Raw genomic sequence first — 20,922 nt, forward strand, 5'->3', positions numbered from 1 at the left:
AACATGATCCAGGAGACTTGGACCCTACGTCAAGAAACAAAGGAGGAGGCCACGAGGTAGGGGGCGCGCCTACCCCCCGCGCGCCCTCCACCCTGTGGGCCCCCTGTTGCTCCACCGACGTACTCCTTCCTCCTATATATACCTACGTACCCCCAAACGATCAGATACGGAGCCAAAACCCTAATTCCACCCGCCTAACTTTCTGTATCCACGAGATCCCATCTTGGGGCCTGTTCCGGAGCTCCGCCGGAGGGGGCATCGATCACGGAGGGCTTCTACATCAACACCATAGCCTCTCCGATGAAGTGTGAGTAGTTTACCTCAGACCTTCGGGTCCATAGTTATTAGCTAGATGGCTTCTTCTCTCTTTTTGGATCTCAATACATCTCTTGTGGAGATCTATTCGATGTAATCTTCTTTTGCGGTGTGTTTGTTGAGACCGATGAATTGTGGGTTTATGATCAAGTTTATCTATGAACAATATTTGAATCTTCTCTAAATTATTTTATGTATGATTGGTTATCTTTGCAAGTCTCTTCGAATTATCAGTTTGGTTTGGCCTACTAGATTGATCTTTCTTGCAATGGGAGAAGTGCTTAGCTTTGGGTTCAATCTTGCGGTGTCCTTTCACAATGACAGTAGGGGCAGCAAGGCACGTATTTTATTGTTGCCATCGAGGATAACAAGATAGGGTTTTCATCATATTGGATGAATTTATCCCTCTACATCATGTCATCTTGCTTAAGGTGTTACTCTGTTTTCATGAACTTAATACTCTAGATGCATGCTGGATAGCGGTCGATGAGTGGAGTAATAGTAGTAGATGCAGGCAGGAGTCGGTCTACTTGTCTCGGACGTGATGCCTATACACATGATCATACCTAGATATTCTCATAACTATGCTCAATTATGTCAATTGCTCAACAGTAATTCGTTCACCCACCATAAAATACTTATGCTCTTGAGAGAAGCCACTAGTGAAACCTATGGCCCCGGGGTCTATCTTTATCATATTAATCTTCCAATACTTAGTTATTTCCTTTGCTTTTTTACTTTGCCTTTATTTTACTTTGCATCTTTATCATAAAAATACCAAAAATATTATCTTATCATATCTATCAGATCTCACTCTCGTAAGTGACCGTGAAGGGATTGACAACCCCTTATCACATTTGTTGCGAGGAGTTATTTGTTTTGTGTAGGTATTAGGGACACGCGCCCAACCTCCTATTGGATTGATACCTTGGTTCTCAAAAACTGAGGGAAATACTTACGCTACTTTGTTGCATCATCCTTTCCTCTTCAAGGAAATCCAACGCAGTGCTCAAGAGGTAGCAACGCGTCACTAAAGTTGTTGCGGGAAAGAAACATACGGCGAGGTTCTTATTTGTTTGTGTAGGTACGAGGTGACTCGCGCATGGTCTCCTACTGGATTAATACCTTGATTCTCAAAAACTAAGGGAAATACTTACGCTGCTTTGCTGCATCACCCTTTCCTCTTCAAGGGAAACCAATGCATGCTCAAGAGGTAGCACATCTCACATGATGATTGGACATGGTTTAGTTGATATGGATCATGTGATCATTTAGATGACTCGAGGGATGTCTATCTAAGTGGGAGTTCTTAAGTAATATGATTAATTGAACGTAATTTATCATGAACTTAGTCCTGATAGTATTTGCATATCTATGTTATAGATCAATATCTCATGTATAGCTCCCCTGTTTTATTTTTATATGTTCCTAGAGAAAACTAAGTTGAAAGATGATAGTAGCAATGATGCGGACTGGGTCCGTGATCTAAGGATCATCCTCGTTGATCCACAGAAGAATTGTGTCCTTGGTGCACCGCTAGGTGACAGACCTATTACAGGAGCAAATGCAGACGTTATGAACGTTTGACAAGCTTAGTATGATGACTACTTGATAGTTTAGTGCACCATGCTTTACGGCTTAGAACCAGGACTTAAAAAATGTTTTGAATGCCATAGAGCATATGAGATGTTCCAAGAGTTGAAATTGGTATTTCAGACTCATGCCCATGTCAAGAGGTTTGAGACCTCTGACAAGTACTTTGCCTACAAGATGGAGGAGAATGGCTCAGGCAGTGAGCATGTACTCAGAATGTCTGGGTAGTACAATTGCTTGAATCAAGTGGGAGTTAATATTCCAGATAAGATAGTGATTGACAGAGTTCTGTAGTCACTATCACCAAGCTACTAGAACTTCGTGATGAACTATAATGTGCAAGGGATGATGAAAACGATTCCCGAGCTCTTCGCGATACTGAAATCAGCGAAGTAGAAATCAAGAAAAAGCATCAAGTGTTGATGGTTGATAAGACCACTAGTTTCAAGAAAAAGGGCAAAGGAAAAGAAAGGGAACTTCAAGAAGAATGACAAGCAAGTTTCCACTCCCATGAAGAAACCCAAAGCTAGACCTAAGCCTGAAACTGAGTACTTCTACTGCAAAGGGAATGGTCACTGGAAGCGGAACTACCCGAAATACTTGGTGGATAAGAAGGATGGCAAAGTGAACAAAGGTATATCCGATATACATGTTATTGATGTGTACTTTACTAGTGTTTATAGTAACCGTAGGGTATTTGATATCGTTTCAGTTGCTAAGATTAGTAACTAAAACAGGAGTTGCAAAATGAACAAAGACTAGTTAAGGGCGAGGTGACGATGTGTGTTGGAAGTGATTCCAAGGTTGATAAGATCACCATCGCACACTCCCTCTACCTTCGGGATTAGTGTTGAACCTAAATAAATGTCATTTGGTGTTTGTGTTGAGCATGAATATGATTGGATTATGGTTATTGCAAATACGGTTATTCATTTAAGTCAGAGAATAATTGTTGTTCTGTTTACATGAATAAAACCTTCTATGGTCATACACCCAATGTAAATGGTTTATTGAATCTCGATCGTAGTGATACATATATTCATAATATTAATGCCAAAAGATGCAAAGTTGATAATGATAGTGCAACATATTTGTGGCACTGCCGTTTAGATCATATTGGTGTAAAGCGCATGAAGAGACTCCATGCGGATGGACTTTCGGAATCACTTGATTGTGAATCATTTGATGCTTGCAAACCATGCCCCATGGGCAAGATGACTAAAACTCCGTTATCCGGAACAATAGAGCGAGCCACTGACTTATTGGAAATAATACATACCGATGTATGTGGTCCGATGAGTGTTGAGGCTCGCGACGGGTATCATTATTTTCTGACCTTCACAGATGATTTGAGCAGATATGGGTATATCTACTTAATGGAACACAAGTCTGAAACATTTGAAAAAGTTCAAAGAATTTCAAAGTGAAGTGGAGAATCATCGTAACAAGAAGATAAAGTTTCCACGATTTGATCGCGGAGGCGAATACTTGAATTACGAGTTTGGCCTTCATTTAAAACAATGTGGAATAGTTTCACAACTCACGCCACCTAGAACACCACATCGTAATGGTGTGTCTGAACGTCGTAACCGTACTTTATTAGATATGGTGCGATCTATGATGTCTCTTACTGATTTACCACTATAATTTTGGGGTTATGCATTAGAGACAGCTACATTCACATTAAATAGGGCACCGTCTAAATTCGTTGAGATGACACCGTATGAACTATGGTTTGGCAAGAAACCAAAGATGTCATTTCTTAAAGTTTGGTGTTGCGATGCTTATGTGAAAAGGTTTCAAACTGATAAGCTTGAATCCAAATCGGACAAGTGCGTCTTCAAAGGATACCCAAAAGAAACTGTTGGGTACACCTTCTATCACAAATCCGAAGGCAAGATCTTTGTTGCTAAGAATAGATCCTTTCTAGAGAAGGAGTTTCTCTCGAAAGAAGTGAGTGGGAGGAAAGTAGAACTTGATGAGGTAATTGTACCTTCTCTCGAATTGGAAAGTAGCTCATCACAGAAATCAGTTCCAGTGATGCCTACACCAACTAGAGAGGAAGCTAATGATAATGATCATGAAACTTCAGATTAAGTTACTACCGAACCTCGTAGGTCAACCAGAGCATGTTCCTTACCAGAGTGGTACGGTAATCCTGTTCTGGAAGTCATGTTACTAGACCATGATGAACCTACGAACTATGAGGAAGCGATGATGAGCCCAGATTCTGATAAATGGCTTGAGGCCATGAAATCTGAGATAGGATCCACGTATGAGAACAAAGTGTGGACTTTGGTGGAATTGCCCGATGATCGGCAAGCCATTGAGAATAAATGGATCTTCAAGAGGAAGATATGATGTCTACTACACAACCTTATTCTTGTAGACGTTGTTGTGCCTCCAAGTGCAGAGGTTTGTAGGACAGTAGCAAATTTCCCTCAAGTGGATGACCTAAGGTTTATCAATCCGTGGGAGGCATGGGATGAAGATGGTCTCTCTCAAGCAACCCTGCAACCAAATAACAAAGAGTCTCTCGTGTCCCAAACACACCCAATACAATGGTAAATTGTATAGGTGCACTAGTTCGGCGAAGAGATGGTGATACAAGTGCAATATGGATAGTAGATAATGGTTTTTGTAATCTGAAAATATAAAAACAGCAAGGTAACTAATGATAAAAATGAGCACAAACGGTATTGCAATATGTTGAAACAAGGCCTAGGGTTTATACTTTCACTAGTCCAAGTTCTCTCAACAATAATAACATAATTGGAGCACATAACTATCCCTCAACATGCAACAAAGAGTCACTCCAAAGTCACTAATAGCGGAGAACAAACGAAGAGATTATGGTAGGGTACGAAACCACCTCAAAGTTATCCTTTCTGATCGATCTATTCAAGAGTCCATAGTAAAATTGAAGCTATTCTTTCCGTTCAATCTGTCATAGAGTTCGTACTAGAATAACACCTTAAGACACAAATCAACCAAAATCCTAATGTCACCTAGATACTCCAATGTCACCTCAAGTATCCATGGGTATGATTATACGATATGCATCACACAATCTCAGATTCATCTATTCAACCAACACAAAGAATTTCAAAGAGTGCCCCAAAGTTTCTACCGGAGAGTCAAGACGAAAACGTGTGCCAACCCCTATGCATAGGTTCATGGGCAGAACCCGCAATTGATCACCAAAACATACATCAAGTGGATCAATAGAATACCCCATTGTCACCACAGGTATCCCACGCAAGACATACATGAAGTGTTCTCAAATCCTTAAAGACTCAATCTGATAAGATAACTTCAAAGGGAAAACTCAATCCATTACAAGAGAGTAGAGGGGGAGAAACATCATAAGATCCAACTATAATAGCAAAGCTCGCAATACATCAAGATCCTACTACCTCAAGAACACGAGAGAGAGAGAGAGAGAGAGAGATCAAACACATAGCTACTGGTACATACCCTCAGCCCCAAGGGAGAACTACTCCCTCCTCGTCATGGAGAGCACCGGGATGATGAAGATGGCCACCGGAGAGGGATTCCCCCTCCAAAAGGGTGCCAGAACGAGTCTAGATTGGCTTTCAGTGGCTACGGAGGCTTCTGGCGGTGGAACTCCCGACCTATTCTCGTCATCGAAGTTTTTAGGGTATATGGGTATATATAGGAGGAAGAAGTATGTCGGTGGATCTCCGGGCTGTCCACGAGGCAGGGGGCGCGCCCAGGGGGTGGGCGCGCCCCCCACCCTCGTGGGCATCCTGAGACTCTCCTGGTCCATCTCCGATACTCCGTGGGCTTCTTCTGGTCCAAAAATAAGTTCCGTGAAGTTTCAGGTCAATTGGACTCTGTTTGATTTTCCTTTTCTACGATACTCTAAAATAAGGAAAAAACAGAAACTGGCACTGGGCTCTGGGTTAATAGGTTAGTCCCAAAAATCATATAAAATAGCATATAAATGCATATAAAACATCCAAGGTTGAAAATATAATAGCATAGAACAATCAAAAATTATAGATACGTTGGAGACGTATCAGCATCCGCAAGCTTAATTCCTGCTCGTCCTCGAGTAGGTAAATCATAAAACAGAATTTTTGATGTGGAATGCTACCTAACATATTTATCCATGTAATTCTATTTATTGTGGCAAGAATATTCAGATCCATAAGATTCAAGACAAAAGTTTAATATTGACATAAAAATAATAATACTTCAAGCATACTAACCCAGCAATTATGTCTTCTCAAAATAACATGGCCAAAGAAAGTTATCCCTACAAAATCATATAGTCTGGCTATGCTCCATCTTCACCACACAAAGTATTTAAATCATGCACAACCCCGATGACAAGCCAAGTAATTGTTTCATACTTTTGGTGTTCTCAAACTTTTTCAATCTTCACGCAATACATGAGCGTGAGCCATGGACATAGCACTATATGTGGAATAGAAGGGTGGTTGTGGAGAATACAAAAGGGAGAAGATAGTCTCACATCAACTAGGCGTATCAACGGGCTATGGAGATTCCCATCAATAGATATCAATGTGAGTGAGTAGGGATTGCCATGCAACAGATGCACTAGAGCTATAAGTGTATGAAAGCTCAAAAAGAAACTAAGTGGGTGTGCATCCAATTTGCTTGCTCACGAAGACCTAGGGCACTTGAGGAGGCCCATTGTTGGAATATACAAGCCAAGTTCTATAATGAAAATTTCCCACTAGTATATGAAAGTGACAAAACAAGAGACCCTCTATCATGAAGATCATGGTGCTACTTTGAAGCACAAGTGTGGAAAAAAGGATAGTAGCATTGTCCCTTTTATTTTTTTATTTTTTTATTTGGCCCCTTTTTTTATTTGGCCTTTCTTTTTTATTTGGCCTTTCTTTTTTTGGCCTTTCTTTTTTTGGGACAATGCTCTATTAATGATGATCATCACACTTCTATTTATTTACAACTCAAAGATTACAACTCAATACTAGAACAAAGTATGACTCTATATGAATGCCTCCGGCGGTGTACCGGGATGTGCAATGACTCATGAGTGACATGCATGAAAGAATTATGAACGGTGGCTTTGCCACAAATACGATATCAACTACATGATCATGCAAAGCAATATGACAATGATGGAGCGTGTCATAATAAATGGAATGGTGGTAAGTTGCATGGCAATATATCTCGGAATGGCTATGGAAATGCCATGATAGGTAGGTATGGTGGCTGTTTTGAGGGAGGTATATGGTGGGTGTATGATACCGGCGAAAGGTGCGCGGTATTAGAGATGCCAGCAATGGTGGAAGGGTGAGAGTGCGTATAATCCATGGACTCATCATTAGTCATAAAGAACTCACATACTTATTGCAAAAATCTATTAGTTATCGAAACAAAGTACTACGCGCATGCTCCTAGGGGGGTAGATTGGTAGGAAAAGACCACCGCTCGTCCCCGACTGCCACTCACAAGGAAGACAATCAATAAATAAATCATGCTCCGACTTCGTCACATAACTGTTCACCATACGTGCATGCTACGGGAATCACAAACTTCAACACAAGTATTCCTCAAATTCACAACTACTCAACTAACATGACTCTAATATCACCATCTCCATATCTCAAAATAATTATCAAGTATCAAACTTCTCATAGTATTCAATGTACTTTATATGAAAGTTTTTATTATACCCCACTTGGATGCCCATCATATTAGGACTAGTTTCATAACCAAAGCAAAATACCATGCTGTTCTAAAGACTCTTAAAATAATATAAGTGAAGCACAAGAGTTCATCTATTTCTTCAAAATAAAACCACCGTCATGCTCTAAAAAGATATAAGTGAAGCACTAGAGCAAACGACAAACAACTCCGAAAGATATAAGTGAAGATCAATGAGCGGTCGAATAATTATGCAACTATGTGAAGACTCTCTAACATTTAATAATTTAAGATCTTGGTATTTTAATCAAACAGCAAGCAAAACAAAATAAAATAAAATGACGCTCCAAGCAAAACACATATCATGTGCGAATAAAAATATAGCTCCAAGTAAAGTTACCGATGGATGAGGACGAAAGAGGGGATGCCTTCCGGGGCATCCCCAAGCTTTGGCTTTTTGGTGTCCTTAGATTATCTTGGTGTGCCATGGGCATCCCCAATCTTAGGCTCTTGCCACTCCTTGTTCCATACTCCATCAAATCTTTACCCAAAACTTGAAAACTTCACAACACAAAACTTAAACAGAAAGTCCCGTGAGCTCCGTTAGTATAAGAAAATAAATCACCACTTAGGTACTGTTGTGAACTCATTATAAATTCATATTGGTGTAATATCTACTGTATTACAACTTCTCTATGGTTCATACCCTCCGATACTACTCATAGATTCATCAAAATAAGCAAACAACACATAGAAAACAGAATCTGTTAAAAACAGAACAGTCTGTAGTAATCTGGATCAAACGTATACTTCTCAAACCCCAAAAATTCTAAAATAAATTTCTGGACGTGAGTAATTTATCTATTAATCATCTTCAAAAAGAATTAACTAAATAGCACTCTCTAATAAAAAATGGCAGCAAATCTCGTAAGCGCTAAAGTTTCTGTTTTTTACAGCATGATCGCAAAGACTTTCCCCAAGTCTTCCCAAAGATTCCACTTGGCACAAACACTAATTAAGACATAAAACTACATATAAACAGAGGCTAGATGAATTATCTATTACTAAACAGGAGCAAAAAGTAAAGAACAAGAATAAGATTAGGTTGCCTCCCAACAAGTGCTATCGTTTAACGCCCCTAGCTAGGCATGATGATTTCAATGATGCTCACATAAAAGATAATAATTGAAATATAAAGAGAGCATCATGAAGAATATTACTAGCACATTTAAGTCTAACTCACTTCCTATGCATAGGGATTTTTTGAGCAAACAACTTGTGGGAACAAGGATCAACTTGCATAGGAAGGTAAAACAAGGATAACTTCAAAACTTTAAGCACATAGAGAGGGAACTTGATATTATTGCAATTCCTACAAGCATATGTTCCTCCCTCATAATAATTTTCTGTATAATCATGAATTAATTCAACAATATAACTATCACATAAAGCATTCTTTTCTTGATCTACAAGCATATAAGTTTTATTATTCTCCACATAAGAAAAATTCTTCTCATGAATAATAGTGGGAGAAAACTCAACAAAATAATTATCATGTGAGGCATAATCCAATTGAAAACTAAAATCATGATGACAAGTTTCATGGGTATCATTATTCTTTATAGCATACAAGTCATCACAATAATCATCATAGATAGCAACTTTGTTCTCATAATCAATTGGAACCTCTTCCGAAATAGTGGATTCATCACAAAATAAAGTCATGACCTCTCCAAATCTACTTTCATAAATATAATCATCATAAATAGGAGGCATGCTTTCATCATAATACATTTGCTCATCAAAACTTGGGGGACAAAAAATATCATCTTCATCAAACATAGCTTCCCCAAGCTTGTGGCTTTGCATATCATTAGCATCATGGATATTCAAGGAATTCATACTAACAACATTGCAATCATGCTCATCATTAAAATATTTAGTGCCAAACATTTTAATGCATTCTTCTTCTAACACTTTGGCACAATTTTCCTTTCCATCAAACTCACGAAAGATATTAAAAAGATGAAGCGTATGAGGCAAACTCAATTCCATATTTTTTTGTAGTTTTATTTTATAAACTAAACTAGTGCTAAAACAAGAAACAAAAAGATTCGATTGCAAGATCTAAAGATATACTTTCAAGCGCTAACCTCCCCTGTAGCGGCGCCATAAAAGAGCTTGATGTCTACTACACAACCTTCTTCTTGTAGACGTTGTTGGGCCTCCAAGTGCAGAGGTTTGTAGGACAGTAGAAAATTTCCCTCAAGTGGATGACCTAAGGTTTATCAATCTGTGGGAGGCATAGGATGAAGATGGTCTCTCTCAAGCAACCCTGCAACCAAATAACAAAGAATCTCTTCTGTCCCCAACACACCCAATACAATGGTAAATTGTATAGGTGCACTAGTTCGGCGAAGATACGGTGATACAAGTGCAATATGGATAGTAGATAATGGTTTTTGTAATCTGAAAATATAAAAACAGCAAGGTAACTAATGATAAAAATGAGCACAAACGGTATTGCAATGTGTTGAAACAAGGCCTAGGGTTCATACTTTCACTAGTCCAAGTTCTCTCAACAATAATAACATAATTGGATCACATAACTATCCCTCAACATGCAACAAAGAGTCACTCCAAAGTCACTAATAGCGGAGAACAAACGAAGAGATTATGGTAGGGTACGAAACCACCTCAAAGTTATCCTTTCTGATCGATCTATTCAAGAGTCCGTAGTAAAATAACATGAAGCTATTCTTTCCGTTAAATCTGTCATAGAGTTCGTACTAGAATAACACCTTAAGACACAAATCAACCAAAACCCTAATGTCACCTAGATACTCCAATGTCACCTCAAGTATCCGTGGGTATGATTATACGATATGCATCACACAATCTCAGATTCATCTATTCAACCAACACAAAGAACTTCAAAGAGTGCCCCAAAGTTTCTACCGGAGAGTCAAGACGAAAACGTGTGCCAACCCCTATGCATAGGTTCATGGGCAGAACCCGCAAGTTGATCACCAAAACATACATCAAGTGGATCAATAGAATACCCCATTGTCACCACGGGTATCCCACGCAAGACATACATGAAGTGTTCTCAAATCCTTAAAAGACTCAATCCGATAAGATAACTTTAAAGGGAAAACTCAATCCATTACAAGAGAGTAGAGGGGGAGAAACATCATAAGATCCAACTATAATAGCAAAGCTCGCGATACATCAAGATCGTACCACCTCAAGAACACGAGAGAGAGAGAGAGAGAGAGAGAGGGAGGGAGATCAAACACATAGCTACTGGTACATACCCTCAGCCCCAAGGGAGAACTACTCCCTCCTCATCATGGAGAGCACCGGGATGATGAAGATGGCCACCGGAGAGGGATTCCCCCTCCAGCAAGGTGCCGGAACGAGTCTAGATTGGTTTTCAGTGGCTACGGAGGCTTATGGCGGTGGAACTCCCGATCTATTCTCGTCATCGAAGTTTTTAGGGTATATGGGTATATATAGGAGGAAGAAGTACGTCGGTGGATCTCCGGGCTGTCCACGAGGCAGGGGACGCGCCCAAGGGGGTGGGCGCGCCCCCCACCCTCGTGGGCAGCCCGGGACTCTCCTGGTCCATCTCCGATACTCCGTGGGCTTCTTCTGGTCCAAAAATAAGTTCCGTGAAGTTTCAGGTCAATTGGACTCCGTTTGATTTTCCTTTTCTGCGGTATTCTAAAACAAGGAAAAAACAGAAACTGGCACTGGGCTCTGGGTTAATAGGTTAGTCCCAAAAATCATATAAAATAGCATATAAATGCATATTAAACATCCAAGGTTGATAATATAATATCATGGAACAATAAAAAATTATAGATACGTTGGAGACATATCAATAGACATTGATGATAGTGTTACTATCTACAAAGCTCGACTTGTCGCAAAAATGTTTTCTACAAGTTCAAGGCGTTGACTACAATGATATTTTCTCACTCGTAGCGATGCTTAAGTCTATCCGGATCATGTTAGCAATTGCCGCATTTTATGAAATCTGGCAAATGGATGTCAAAACTGCATTCCTTAATGGATATCTTAAAGAAGAGTTGTATATGATGCAACCGGAAGGTTTTGTCGATCCTAAAGTTGCTAACAAAGTGTGCAAGCTCCAGCGGTCCATTTATGGACTGGTGCAAGCATCTCGGAGTTGGAATATACACTTTGATGAGGTGATCAAAGCATAGTGTTTTATATAGACTTTTAGAGAAGCCTGTATTTACAAGAAAGTGAGCGGGAGCTCCGTAGAATTTTTGATATTATATTTGGATGAAATATTGTTGATCAAGAATGATATAGAATTTCTGGATAGCATAAAAGGATACTTGAATAAGATTTTTTCAATGAGAGACCTCGGTGAAGCTGCTTATATATTGGGCATCAAGATCTATAGAGATAGATCAAGATGCATGATAGGACTTTCACAAAGCACATACCTGGATAAAGTTTTGAAGCAGTTCAAAATGGATCAGTCAAAGAAAGGGTTCTTGCATGTGTTACAAGGTGTGAAGTTGAGTAAGACTCAAAACCCGACCACGGCAGAATATATAGAGAGAATGAAAGTCATTCCCTATGCCTCAGTCATAGGTTCTATAAGGTATGCCATGCTGTGTACCAGACCTATTGTGTGCCTTGCCATGAGTTTGGCAAGGGGGTACAAAGTAATCTAGGAGTGGATCACTGGACAATGGTCAAGAACATCCTAAAATACCTGAAAATGACTAAGGATATGTTTCTCGTTTATGGAGGTGACAAAGAGCTCATCGTAAATTGTTATGTCGATGCAAGCTTTGACACTGATCCGGATGACTCTAAGTCACAAACTGGATACGTATTTATATTGAATGGTGGAGCTGTCAGTTGATGCAGTTCCAAGCAGAGCGTCATGGCGGGATCAACGGAATAAAAAGCTGCTTCGGAAGCAGCAAATGAAGGAGTCTGGATGAAGGAGTTCGTATCCGATCTAGGTGTAATACCAAGTGCATCAGGTCCAATGAAAATCTTTTGTGACAATACTGGTGCAATTGCCTTGGCACAGTAATCCAGATTTCACAAGAGAACCAAGCACATCAAGAGACGCTTCAATTCCATCCGCGATCGAGTCAAGGAGGGAGACATAGAGATTTGCAAGATACATATAGATCTGAATGTTGCAGACCCATTGACTAAGCCTCTCTCATGAGCAAAACATGATCAGCACCAAGATTCCATGGGTGTTAGAATCGTTACTATGTAATCTAGATTATTGACTCTAGTGCAAGTGGGAGACTAAAGGAAATATGCCCTAGAGGCAATAATAAAGTTGTTATTTATATTTCCTTATATCATGATAAATGTTTATTATTCATGCTAGAATTGTATTAACCGGAAACTTGAAACATGTGTGGATACATAGACAAAACACCGTGTCCCTAGTAAGCCTCTACTAGACTATGTCGTTAATCAAAGATGGTAAGGTTTCCTAACCATAGACATGTGTTGTCATTTGATGAACGGGATCACATCATTAGGAGAATGATGTGATGGACAAGACCCATCCGTTAGCTTAGCATAATGACCGTTTAATTTTATTGCTATTACTTTCTTCATGACTTATACATGTTCCTCTGACTATGAGATTATGCAACTCCCGATACCGGAGGAACATCTTGTGTGCTATCTAACGTCACAACGTAACTGGATGATTATAAAGATGCTCTACAGGTGTCTCCAATGGTGTTTGTTGAGTTGGCATAGATCGAGATTAGGATTTGTCACTCCATGTATGGAGAGGTATCTCTGGGCCCTCTCGATAATGCACATCACTATAAGCCTTGCAAGCAATGTGACTAATGAGTTAGTTATGGGATGATGTATTACGGAACGAGTAAAGTGACTTGCCGGTGACGAGATTGAACTAGGTATGATGATACCGACAATCGAATCTCAGGCAAGTAACATATCGATGACAAAGGGAACAACGTATGTTGTTATGCGGTTTGATCGATAAAGATCTTCGTAGAATATGTAGGAGCCAATATGAGCATCTAGGTTCCGCTATTGGTTATTGACCGGAGATTTGTCTCGGTCATGTCTACATAGTTCTTGAACTCGTAGGGTCCGCAAGCTTAACGTTCGATGACGATTTGTATTATGAGTTATATGATTTGATGAACCGAAGTTTGTTCAGAGTCCCGGAGGAGATCATGGACATGACGAGGAGTCTCGAAATGGTCGAGAGGTAAAGATTCATATATTGGAAGGTCACATTTGGACATCGGGATGTTTCAGATGATTGTCGGAGTACCAGGGGTTACCGGACCCCCCCCCCCCCCGGGGAAGTTATGGGCGTTAATGGGCCATAAGGGAGAAGAAGAGAGGAGGCCACAAGGTGGCGCCCCCAAGGGTAGTCCGAATTGGACTAGGGGGAGGGGGCGCGGTCCCCCTTCCTTCCCCTCTCCCTCTCCTTTCCTCCTTCTCCTAGATGGAATATGAAGGGGGGGCGAATCCTACTTGGACCGGGAGTCCAAGTAGGACTCCCCCCTATGGCACGCCCTCCTTGGGCCGGCCTCCTCTCCCCCCTCCTTTATATACGTGGGAGGGGGCACCCCAAAGGCACACCAAGTCTTCTCTTAGCCGTGTGTGGTGCCCCCCTCCACAGTTACACACCTCGGTCATATCATCGTAGTGCTTAGGCGAAGCCCTGCGCCGGTAACTTCATCATCACCATCAACACGCCATCGTGCTGACGAAACTCTCCCTCGTCCTCAACTGGATCAAGAGCTCGAGGGATGTCATCGAGCTGAACGTGTGCTGAACACAAAGGTATCGTACGTTCGGTGCTAGGATCAGTTGGATCGCGAAGACATTCGACTACATCAACCGTGTTACTAAACGCGTCCGCTTTCGGTCTACGAGGGTACATGGACACACTCTCCCCTCTCGTTGCTATGCATCTCCTAGATAGATCTTGCGTGATCGCAGGATTCTTTTTAAAATACCGTGTTCCCAACAAGGATGATTACATGTCTCACTACACAAGGCTTACATCATACCTAAGCTAGTACTCCACATTGTCAAAGAAGGGGTACGGTTTAGCTGCTGCAAGCACTAAGCATTCTATAGAGATACGTTATAACTTGTGTTTATTGATGAGGTGAGAAAGCACATAAGAAGTAAAGGAACGTTGATCCACTAGTCAGTGCACCTACCTAACCACAATCATAACACTGCCTTGGTTTCCCCCTCACAAACCCTACGAGGAAGGACCCACAAGGCACTCACATGGTTGACAAGTTTTAACTATTAAGTTGAAGTTGTTCTATGAACAAGTTAACAGGCTCCAAGTCGTCTATAACCGCAAATGTAACTATTCGAACAAATTTATACCTGCAGGGGTGCACCAATGTACCCATACATGTTCGAGTATCCTTGAAGGCCAGCTAAGCATATTATATGACATGTACCGACGGGGTTTTGATTGACTATGAAAACTTGTGTCCCATCATGTGGCAGACATTTTCCTTGCCGCGCCATCACATGTGATCCTGTCCTTCTCCTACTTGTTTCCCATCACCTATAGGTTCCTCTTTGGTATGGTGGCTTGTATGCTCGCCACTCCATTTTTTCCTTCTTCATCCTCCAATCCAATTAATTGATTGGAGCTAGATCCATCATTTTTCTTCATCTTCTTGGTGCCATTTTGGAGGTCTTCAAGGATGATTTGCCACTTTGTTTTCTTATTATTCAATTTCATCCAACAGTGGGACAAAGTGAGTGGCTTCTTGATATGTTGGTACAAAGTCGAGGCCAAACTTGCATATGGCTTTGGACTCCTATGCCACTTTGGTTGCGGACAACCACTTGTTTGTAGAAACCAACAAACTCGCTCACGTTCTTTTGGATGGTGAACCATCTATGTAGAAGAGAGCCCTCATTGTGGTCAGTAGCGATTGGGTGCGATTCCACATAGTGTTTTTTGCTCATGATATAGTTTGTGGATTTTTTGCCAATATTTGACGCCATTTTGCTCGATTACACATACTGGATCCATGCTTGTGGCCAACCAAGAATCAACCAACAAAACATTATCAAAATATGTGAATATCGCACCTCTTGGCTTGATTGCCTTCTTTTTTTAGTGTGCGATGTTTGCCTAACTTCAAATTAAGGGGAATTGATACCCCCCATATCAAAAGGCTAATGCTCTTGACATCATTAATAATGTTTAGCATTATTTCGTCCAACAGAATATACGGGCAACTAAACTACCATCCCTAGATTGATCAAATGGAAGGTGCAACAAATGAATCCACCAATGCAAATGCCATATGGGGCAAAGAATGTACTGGGTTTTGTCGGGGCATATTGTCGAACAACAGGTGGGCATGCCTGACGTTGTCCGGTGCCTTTGGAGTTGCGGTCAGTGGTACACCGTCTCCTTGGCGGTGGTGTCTTCCAAAAAGCTATGAGGGATTCCCGGCCACTAGGAGGTTGGAACCGAGCCGGGCTTTACTGACGAGTTCTTCTTTCCCGCAGCCACGACGGACAGATCGGTAGCCAAAGTCCAGGATGCCCACGGATTTCGCCCAGGTATCATCCATGCTGATGGTGACAGACAAGGTAGTCGCCAACGACATATAGGACGGTGGAAGAGGGCAACGACCCGAATGGGTAGCAAGGGTGCAGGTGGGCAGCGGCGTGGACGCAGGAGAAGTGCGCTCAGTTTGATGGACAGTCAATTTGGAGTGGATTTTTTTCAAGCACACGCAAAAGGCTTGCGCGCTTTCTGTGTTAAGATGGGAGGAGTTTTACAGTATGTTACAATGGCATTGAAAGTCAGTGCAGTCCACAGAGAAACAAAGATTTTTCGATGAAGGACGCTTTTATTAACTCAAAATGTAGCATCGAGCGGATACAAAATATAAAGAGCGACACCTGGCCTCTGCATAGTTAAGATGCACACAACCATCAAACAAACAGTCTGACAAAAAATATAAAAACGACAACAATGGTAAAGCCATATGGGGCCGAAACTATGCCTATGTCGACGAAGAAGGTGGACCGATTCGGAGATTATGCTGCCACCCATGTTGGGTAAAAACCTCCCTGGCCACCCGCTCCAACCACATACACACCGCCTTGAACAGCGGTTGGTACTCCGTTCGGTGCAGAGTAGAGCACATACGAAGCCAGTGCGTACAACGGTAAATAACCTGCATAGGAGAAGAGATTTTGCCATTAAAAACACAACCATTTCTACATAGCCAAAGCGACCATAGTAAGGCGGACGCTCCCGCCCGTATTAGCGTACTAAAAGTATTTGGTATTTGCATCTCGTAAGAAGTCCACATACCCCCTGAACTCTCAGATTTCGAGCACATCACCCCCCAACTGTGAAACCGGGTTCTTAATCCTGTGGACTGTCCAATACCACACAAATCACCCCCTGATGGCGTTTTGGGTGGTTTGAGACGCCGGGTTTGCACACGTGGCGGCCAGTTTCTGACAGAGGAAAAGGGGTTCCAACTAAGGAGATGCAGTTTTCAGGTGACAAACCACCCAAGTGTGGTATTGGACAGTCCCAGAGGATTAAGAACCCGGTTTCACAGTTTGAGTGGGGGGGGTGATGTGCTCGAAATCTGAGAGTTCAGGGGGGTATGTGGACTTCTTTCGTTACATCTCTCGCTATCCCACCTATCTTAGCTCGCATCCACAGTTTGAATTCTTCATTTATGCATCGTGTAACCATGTAAGGCATAGTTGCTTTTCGTTCCAGCCAGATGCAGCGTAACACAAGGCAAACCAGAGTGTTTATCTTCCTACGTCTTCCACCAAAAATTGCATTGCTCAGGCCTGAATTTTTTCCTCCGGGGTCGGCGTAAACCTATGGAGACGCCAAGGCAGGAGAACGCTGTACCAAATCTCTAGCGAAGGAGCAACTGAGGAGCATGTGATTTAAATCTTCCTCCTCCTGGCAACACAGAACACAACACTCGGGATGCTCGAGTTGCCGCCTGGCGATCAACAGTCCAAAGGCGATTGTGAAGCAGTAGCCATATGAAGATTTTGATCTCTAATGGATTTGGAATGTTTCCTGCCTGTCCGATCCGACATGTCGGACGCATCCGGGCGCCCCTATATCCAACCCACATATGAGCTGGGCATTGGGGGGTGCCCGGTCAGCCTGGACTTTTGGTCTGAGTTTGCCAGGTCTTGTTGGGTCAAAGTTTTCTGTCCGGACAGTGCCGAGCCCAACCGCCGGATGTTTGGTGCCGAAACGGGGGCTCTAGCTGTAGATGCTCTAATTGTATTGCACACCATCTCATGAAAAATGGAATTGCTACTCATTCATTTTGGATCGTGTCTTTCACATGTGAAAAATCCTGCTGTACTTGGAGAAGAACGAAATATACTTTGGGATGCAAAAAAGGTGGATTCACCGCTGAAGAAGCGAACGCATCTCTGTTTGTCAGTCTACAGAAAAACTGCAGATTCTTTCCTAGTGCTAACAGAGAGCTACTGCGCCGTGGCGCCCAATATTTCTCCGTTGCAACCCAACCGTCCTATCACCGGTTTCCGGATCAGGCAGTTGGTCGATGTCATCTTCTGCATCTCCCGGTCCTCACAAATGAACCTGGCTTGTCCTCCTTCAACTGAAACCTGAAGCTACGGCGGCACGGGAGACCTTCGGGCTAGGATTCTGAACTAGCACCAGCAACGGCTGTGAAGAGTAGCACGCGTCGGCATGAGAAGTCCTCTGCAGTACCACCAGGTGTTAGATTTAAATGCGATAAGTCTGCGATCATAACGTTCTAGAACAAAAATGATGAATAAATAGCTGAATTAATATGTGCAGTGTTGCCTACCACTCCAACATGCCACTGGTCCGAGACGAGGCCTCTGAAATCGGCTGCATCCATCTCCTGCGTCGTTACAGTAAGCACGGGCTTTTCAGTCGAGTTTTTCAGACCACAAGAACACAAGATGCTAAAGAAATGAACTGAGGTTAGGTGACCATACCACGCTGTAAATGGGTGGCATGGTAATCTCCCAGTTTGACTTCATCAAGGGCATGACCGGCAGGTGGAGTGATGCTTCAGGGATCCTGAAGTTCCACCTGAACATTTGGAATTCATGTCACATTTCAGCTCAAGATGGTGTTTCGGTTGCTTCTAACGACCCTGTCTGTCGATAATCTGTACTCACCCAATGTACATGAAGATGCAGAACTGCACCCATTCGCGTACCAACACGCGGAACCAGTAGTTATCCGGCGTATCATCAGCCCTCATGTACACCTGAACACACAAATGGCATTATCACAGTTCAGTAAACATTGTCACTGTTTGTACCATAAGAAAATGCCGTGCATGGGCAGTCCATAGTTACCATGATGAATGCCACTGCTGCCACCTGCATTGTACCCTGAAATCTCCTGAAGAGAAGAAAACAAGGAGCTAAGCACATGAGTTATTATTTTAAGAGTAAAATACTGTAAGTGTTGGTCAGGAATAAGGACTGCTTACTTAAACATTGTGTACTTGGTGTTGAGTGTCCCATGCAGTGAATGGATGTCTTCCTCCTCCACGAAATTAAGCTGCTCACGCAGAACCAGCAGGCACTGCGACGTGCGGCGGAATATGATGTAGAATGACGCGAAGTAGTTCATCAGAAGAAAACCCTGTTCCAAAATCAGAGCACAGTTTCTCATCATCTGGCTTCTTAGATAGCTAATTGTATAGAATCCCCAAACAAATAAATCGCAGAAGAAGACAGACGGCTTACGGTGAAATAAGGGACTGCGGCTTTATAGCCTATGAGGCTAAGGTAGAGGAGGCATCCGAGCCCCGCAGTCGTGCGTCTCTCCCTGATGGAGAGGCGCTCGTACATGATGCAGTAACCGTGGGAGATGAGCATGAAGGAGACGAAGGAGGCCGTCTGGAAGAGGATCCCCGTCACGTACACGCCGAACGACATCCACAGCGAGCATGTGTGAAGGTGTACGCACGAGTACCTGCAGACACGCCACCCAGTTTCAGACCTTCTGCAGCAGCTTCAGGGGCTTGTTCACATTTTTTCAGATTTGAAAGTTGCCAAACTGAACCTAGTGAAATGAAAGGGAAAAAAGATCCAAAAAAGAATCAGACTGCTCACCAGAACAGAAACGAGAGTGCCATTTGCAAAGCTTTGATCAGGGGAACCAAGGCCAGGATCCATTGAAGGTTATTCGCCTGTTGTAAAAAAGAAACAAAATTATAAAACTAACCAACAACGGAATTACGAAAGCAATATCCCCTGTCAATTTAATCAGACGCCCAAGGCAGGGTTTACATACTGAAAATTCTGTTTAAAGTTCATATAGTTCTGGAAGAAGAAGAAAATTGTTGAAATTAAAAGGCAGGATTCGACAGACCTGGAAGTGCCGATTCCTCCATGAGCTGAAGGCCCAGGAGATCCCCGACGCCGCCCATATCGCCAAGAAGCCGAGGTAGAGCGACGGGAGAGGCTGGTAGGCGCTGCTCAGCGCCGGGAGAGAAGACGACGAGGCCTCCTGCATCTTCTTGCACGGGCAACCGACCACTGGCAATGCAGAGAAACACGAAGAAGATCTTGGCGAAGATGGGAAGGGACGAATCACAGAGGCTTGAACAGATTTAGTGATGATGGATTGGAGCAGCAGTGTGCGTAGATAGATAGATAAATAGCCAGGGCTTGGATTTGATTTTATCATGGCAACGGTGCGGTAATGGGTTTGGCGTCTGGGGGAAGGGGAGTACGTGCGCTCCCTCTTTTTCTCACCAGAAGCGTTATGGGAGTGTAGGAGTAGTTAGGGTTGGTTGCTTATTGGAGGGAAAATACTACTAAAGGCAACGGCTCTATTCGTGTCTCACAAATTAAACAAAATTTATTCTCTTCTTTCTTTTTGAGCCGAAAATTATTCTCTTCGCTTTGGTGTTGTTGTTGACTTGTGCCTGGAATAAAAACATCTGTACGCGTACGTGTGCATTCCTTTGGCCCAAGGGTGTCAAGTACACCTTTTTTGGGGGGCAAGGCAATTTGACTTTGGCCCAAGGACGATCATGATACACTTTGGTTTGACTTTGGACTGACATGTAGGGTCCAGAGTATGGTATGAGATCGTAATAGTAGGTAGTAGAAATGAGAGAAGAAAAAGCTTGCAGGCCTGTATAACAGGGAACGAAGAAAGATCATGTCACGAATTTGTAGGGCCGGAAACGCTAAAGAACCCATTCTCGAAGAAATATTTTGGTAAAGTACTCGCAAGGCACGCACCGTGCCAGCATCAGTCGCCTGGTGATCTGG

At 42.4% G+C, this 20,922-nt stretch overlaps 1 protein-coding gene across 1 annotated transcript; it reads right to left on the bottom strand.

The window, feature by feature from the left end:
* Positions 1–17,923: 17,923 nt before the first annotated feature.
* On the bottom strand, positions 17,924–20,375 carry LOC125548549. The gene is made up of 9 exons (XM_048712124.1): positions 20,012–20,375; positions 19,753–19,829; positions 19,384–19,612; positions 19,125–19,279; positions 18,988–19,033; positions 18,805–18,896; positions 18,619–18,715; positions 18,465–18,521; positions 17,924–18,355 (listed from the first exon to the last, which is right to left on the bottom strand). The coding sequence occupies exons 1-9, from the start codon at positions 20,327–20,329 to the stop codon at positions 18,248–18,250; spliced, it is 1,179 nt and encodes a 392-aa protein (XP_048568081.1). The 5' UTR covers positions 20,330–20,375; the 3' UTR covers positions 17,924–18,247.
* Positions 20,376–20,922: the final 547 nt, after the last annotated feature.

Source organism: Triticum urartu, chromosome 3, assembly GCF_003073215.2.
Source record: "Triticum urartu cultivar G1812 chromosome 3, Tu2.1, whole genome shotgun sequence".
NCBI lineage: Eukaryota > Viridiplantae > Streptophyta > Magnoliopsida > Poales > Poaceae > Triticum > Triticum urartu.